Here is a 5,748-nt window from a genome sequence, read left to right as displayed (position 1 = left end):
TACAAAAATTGTCATGTTGAACATAATGCTCGATGAATAGTCATGTTACTGGCTAAGCTAAGCGAGAAAAGGAAAACACTAGCCTCGAACATCAATCATCTAAGCCGCACATGACGTACAAAACTTGGACAAAAGGGATACAAATATCAGGTCGACAGAGGAGTGTGGAATGATAAAATATTGAGATGTTCAAAATCTCTTACCTGTTGCCTGGAAATATTCCTTTTCGACTGAATTCTGAAGCTACTTGGAATGGCAATGCATTCGACTTGAGGGGTTCGCCTCATGTATCTCAATGTCGAGCTTTTGTTGATTGAACGGGGAAAGCTAATAGAACTTGATATCTGTATCTTAGGAGTCAAAGGATGAAGATCGCATGGTGGTGAACATATCTGTTTCTGTAGGTTCAACTCCTTCCACCTTATGAAGGATTGCCGCAACTTCAATGGAACCTGTCAAGCCATTCAAAAGGTGGCTATCAACTTGGTGAACTTTTATCCACTCAAAGATGCCCTTTTTAAGGCCAGATTAAGAACATGATGGACATAACCTAACTCATTACCACTTACCAGCGAATAAGTATTAGAACCAACAAATGACAAAGAGGATGCAGCAAATGGCGGCTTTCCAGATTTACTGTTCGAACTATTTGCTGTCTTTATATCATCAATGGACCCAAAACTCGAAGGCGTAATTTCGTCATATTCTTCGTCATCTTCCTCCTCTTCGGCTTCAAGGGCCTTTTTCTCCGACTCGTTTACGGGTTCAGAAATTGGAACATCTTCTTCAACCTCTTGATCCACATTCTTTTCCTCCTCCTCCTGCATCATCTTTAATTCTTCGTCCAACTCTTCCATGGCCTCTTTTAAATCCAACTCAGCGTCCACTATATCCATTTCCTTCTTCAACATCTCCATCTTCGCTTCACCAGCTTTCCTCTTTTCTTCAGTCCATTTCTCAAATCTATCAAACGTAGGTTTCAATCTGTTTTCTAACCCTTCTACGAGCCGCATCCAAATGCTGTCTTTCTGGACATCAACCTCTCGTCCATAAAACTCATCAAATCCGAGCGGTAGTAACTCAGCCTTCTCAGGATCAACATCTTCACCCTCCTTTAATAGAGGTTGCCAAAATAATCGAATCCCATGTTCCTCATCATCCACATAGTTTATAATTCTTCCAGTTGGGGTGTGTAGAATGAGAGGGTCTTCAGTGCGGATAAGCTTAGATGGATCTTCAGGGTCAGGCTCCGGTTCTTTATTAATGAGAATAAACTCTGGTGTTTCATCTTATTAAAAAAAAAAAAGAGAGAGAGAGCGATCAATCAAAAGTCCTATAAAGGAGAAAACTGAACTATATGGATACATGTTGTCAAATTGATCGGTATATTTTAACCGAAAACATACCATTCTAAGAATAAAATGCATGTCTGCGTATAATGTTCATACCTTTGGACCACCAGTATTCAAGTTCAGATGGCATAGGTAGCCGCAGAGGAGCTTTGTAGAATGAGTTCAACCACATCTCCCTCTCTTGATCAACTTCACTGACATATGTTTTCCAATACTCTGGAACCTGAAAAATGAACTGTTAATACATGTCCTTGCAACCATTTATGAAAAAAATTTCAGGTTACGATATTTTAATGTGATTACTTCGTAAAATTGATTGATGAAGCCTGGGGCCATCCACACATCATCTTCCTCATATAAATAGGGATGCTGAGGATCGGAATATGGACCTCTTTGTTCTCTGACCACTGCATGGATGAAGCACATTAGGTTAAGAAACAGAGAGCTACGAGCAAGTTTGTGACAAGAATCAAGAGCTTCAATAACATTACAACTGATCACTAATACCTTCATTTGATATGATTTGACTGCATTTCTGCTATGTTCTCAACTGTAAACTGATCACGTTCTCTTTTCAAAACATGAGGTATATCCCTTACTATCGTAAAAGTAGCTTATAATGTCAATTCTAAACTTTTTTTAAGTATTTTTCCTCAGAGTTCAAAATTTTCATACTTGCCCCACCCAAGCCTGCCAACCAGAAGCTTTCAAAATTAAAAGTTTCCTCTGATATCCCATTCAGGAACTCATTTCAAAATCCTTATTCAATTATAAGTCTCTCCTATTCCTCCACATTCAATGCACTATGTATTTAAGTACATGTGGCATAGGAATATCATCCCAAACTATTTTCGGATCCCATGATAATTATAAGATGTTTCTCATTGAAAAAAACGCCTTCTATGAAACAAAACAAAAGATCTATATGGACTTATGGAGTCCACTCAGACATGGACAAGAATGTCTATTTCCAAAATCCTTTTTTGTTAGGATATTCCCTTGCTAAAGGCTTTTTAAAGGCAAGCATGTAAATTGTTCATTTTCAAATCTTCGATAGGCCAGAACAATTGTAAATCAAACTTGATGTAGAATTTAATTGTTAGCTGCCACTAACTGATGAAGAACCTCGTCACCAAAGCAAGAAATGAACAGGATCCACACTTACTTCCATCAGGTTTGTTGACAAACATGCGAGCCTTCGCTGCTGCGACCTCAGCTATACCTGCATGGAGCTGAGATGACATACTTTAAGACTTTAAGTTGACCTCACCCATGGCCAGCAGATAATTCAAATGAAGAAGAGAGCAGAGACAAGATCCTTAAGTTACCCCCGACACTTCAGCATCACAGCCAGTTGAATCCTTCAGCAGCTCACCAAAGTAGAATCGCCCCTACTCGTATATATACATGTTACAGGTTTATCATAGACACATCAGATATCTCTTTGGCTTTAGCAAGAAATGAAAGTCCACAAATCATGCAAAGTGATTCACTTCTTCATAAGCACTAAGAAATCATATATTTTTTATAGTAATTTGCAATCAAGCAATACAACAACAAACTGTTGGTATAAGGTGCTATAGGAAAGGGAAAAGAGGAATGATGCCAAGTTGCTACGAAATTAAACTTAAATATGGTTGCAGTTTCTCTGTTATTGTTGTTCTAACTTTTTCTCCCCTTATCGGGGGTTCCAAAGTAAAATAAGATATGCTTTACAAGTTTCCGACTACTTGAGCAAGTCATGAAAAACAGCAACGTCAAAACGCACTTACATATGTTGTTCGCTCATTGAGTTCATATACACCACATCCATGCATTCTCCCATGTTTCCATTGACCAGCATATCGATATCGACCTTTCTCCCTGACACCCAAATACAATTGAAAATGTCAAATGTCTGAAACAAATGCATAATTTCTAGAACTATGAAAGTAACAATGAAGGGAAATCCATGAACTGCACAAACATAAACCAATTCCTAGATTTTGGTTAATGCTTCCCAAGGGGATAACACCGTCACAATTTTTTTAATAGGTTGTGTCTCAGATTCTTTCTCATGCTAAATATGAGTCATGTATGTAAACTAAACTTCCTTTTACTATCATGTGCACCAATAAAGATATCCAAAGAAGCTACGTGAAGTCAAACATCTTCGAAGCTCATGTTATGTGGTCCCATCCAGCAGTATGATGCAGAAACAGAACATCCTGTAAATTTATATGCTAACAAGTCAACTCGAGAGAGTATCACAATTTTATCCAGCAGTATGATGCAGAAACAGAACATCCTGTAAATTTATATGCTAACAAGTCAACTCGAGAGAGTATCACAATTTTGCCATCAATTATACTTCGAGTTCATCTAAAAGAACAAAATTAAAAAGAGACAGCAGAGACCACAGTACAAGATGCACAACAAAGGAAGACAACAGCTATAAGATGCAGGTTTTGGTCAGTGCTTGTCAACTGATAGTTTGAACAAAAACTTACGGTTTTTCTCCAAATTGTCTTATCCACTCGTCATTCTCATAAAAAGGTATTTCATACTCTCCATCGGCTAAACGGACACTGTCTTCAATATCCATCTCAAGCCACTCTCTGTCTTCAGGGGACATAAAATCTCTGGCTATTATTTGCCCCTCACTTCTCATTTTTGCTTCAAGCCTGAATAAATATTGAGGTCGTACTTAGACACAAGATTGATGAGAATGATTTGGTTCAATCAAGTGATTATGTTGAAAAGGAGGTTCAATCAAGACATACTTGGAGCCTGGAATAGGCTGCATATTCGGAATTTCCACTTCAGCAACTCCATGACCTTCCATGGTGTTTCGGAGCCATTCCCCTTCATACCTACATCACAGCAATCGATCTCAAGAACTCCTCATGAAGAACAAGATGGGCATTCAAAGTAAAGTTGAAAGCTATGAAAATTCAACTGCATTTTCTATCGTGTAATGCCATCATGGAATCTAAAGTAGAACTTATATAAATTGACAAACCTGACCAGCCCCTGCTGTGCAACAAGAACACCTTTCCCATGAGCCAAGTCATCCCAAACAGTGCCTTCATACCTTTTAAGGATATAAAAAAACTCCACGTCAACAAATGGTAATAAGAGGTTCTAGTTCCCATAAGAATTAAGAAGAAATGGAATGGAAATTATCACTGATCCAAAGTATATTCAGGTCAAACTTTTAGAAAAGGCAATCAGAAAGGAAATGGACAACTATATTTCAGAGTAACAAACTTAGCATCTAAGAAAATTTGTCAGTACTTAACATTCCCATAACTTTCAGAGGTTTTTTGCACAGGACACAAAGTTATATCAACGATAGTTCATATAAATGAAAGCTAAATAAAGGCACTTTCTATATATCTCATAGATAGTCGATCACATCACCATTAACCTGAATGATGAAGAATTGCGCAAGCAAATCTCAATGGAACCACATAATGTAAACTCAAGCAGTTAAAAATTAAGCAGAAAACATTTGAACAGTTCCAGAAAAACAAACAAACAAGAAATACTCACGAGCTACCGTCTGGGAAAATAAAGCTAACCCAAGTCAAGAACTCCTCAATCCTATCCAACTCCTCAACAACGGCCTTCGGATTCGATATATCATAATGGTTATCCGGTATCACCGGATAACTCTTTCTATAAGGAACATAAAACGGAGCAATGGGAGGGTCGCGACCAGCCTTTATCTCCTCCCTAATAATATCCATTTCATCCTCATCAACGAAATTAGGGTCCCACCCGGGTTTGGTCATCCCAAGTGGAGCATCCGCCCACAGCTCCTTCAAATCCTCCTCCTGCCAGTTTTCCGGGTCCGGAGGAAAATCGAATCGGTCCTCGTGATACTCAACGTCCATCTCTTCTTCCTCCTGCTCCTTACGGAGGCGCTTAGAGTCGAGGATTCTGGTGAAACGGGGAATGTTAACTTCGGGAATGTTTTCGGCTTCTTCATCGTCCGGTTGAATTTGCTGAGTCTTTCCGTCTGGTCGGACGTATGAAAGTGGTTCGTAGTCGGAATCGGAGTCGGAGTCTGAGGAGGAAGAGGAATCGGCGGGGATTTGCTCGGTTTCGGATTCAGAATCTTGTTCATCCGCATCTTGGAGCTGCGTTTCGGATTCGGAGTCCTCTGTTGGGGCAGACATCGTAGTTGAATATGCAGAGAAATGCGAAGAAGAAGATAAGGTGAGGGGAGGGGAGGGAGTAATGTTTATATTTATTCATGTATACTCTTCTTTGTCAATTGGGTTGGGCCTAGCACAAAAAATAATTTATTTTCTTTTGGCCCAAATTTTGAATAATATGGACCAAGTATGAAGAATGTTTTATTGGACTCGGATTGGACTCCACATTTGAAAATGAGTCCACTTAGGGCCTG

General features: G+C 39.0%; 1 protein-coding gene across 1 annotated transcript; it reads right to left on the bottom strand.

The window, feature by feature from the left end:
• LOC140880339 (protein TIC 100-like) lies at positions 1-5,541 on the bottom strand. Its single transcript, XM_073284693.1, has 11 exons — positions 4,887-5,541; positions 4,354-4,425; positions 4,115-4,204; positions 3,842-4,015; positions 3,125-3,215; positions 2,681-2,743; positions 2,518-2,584; positions 1,656-1,759; positions 1,449-1,575; positions 570-1,288; positions 1-452 (listed from the first exon to the last, which is right to left on the bottom strand). Exons 1-11 carry the CDS (start codon positions 5,513-5,515, stop codon positions 147-149), a joined length of 2,442 nt encoding a protein of 813 aa, XP_073140794.1. The 5' UTR covers positions 5,516-5,541; the 3' UTR covers positions 1-146.
• Between the last annotated feature and the right edge of the window lie 207 nt (positions 5,542-5,748).

The sequence above is a fragment of the Henckelia pumila genome, chromosome 2 (genome assembly GCF_033568475.1).
Source record: "Henckelia pumila isolate YLH828 chromosome 2, ASM3356847v2, whole genome shotgun sequence".
NCBI lineage: Eukaryota > Viridiplantae > Streptophyta > Magnoliopsida > Lamiales > Gesneriaceae > Henckelia > Henckelia pumila.
This window is presented reverse-complemented; position numbering and strand designations above follow the sequence as displayed.

What these genes read in the sequence shown, in the direction of transcription:
- LOC140880339 (XM_073284693.1), bottom strand. Translation starts at nt 5,515, where the DNA reads ATGTCTGCCCCAACAGAGGACTCCGAATCCGAAACGCAGCTCCAAGAT. An exon ending in GTGATGCTGAAGTGTCGGGG is followed by an intron (nt 2,585 to 2,680) that starts GTAACTTAAGGA and finishes ATGTCATCTCAG; the next exon opens with CTCCATGCAGGTATAGCTGA. An exon ending in TGAATACTGGTGGTCCAAAG is followed by an intron (nt 1,289 to 1,448) that starts GTATGAACATTA and finishes TTTTTTAATAAG; the next exon opens with ATGAAACACCAGAGTTTATT.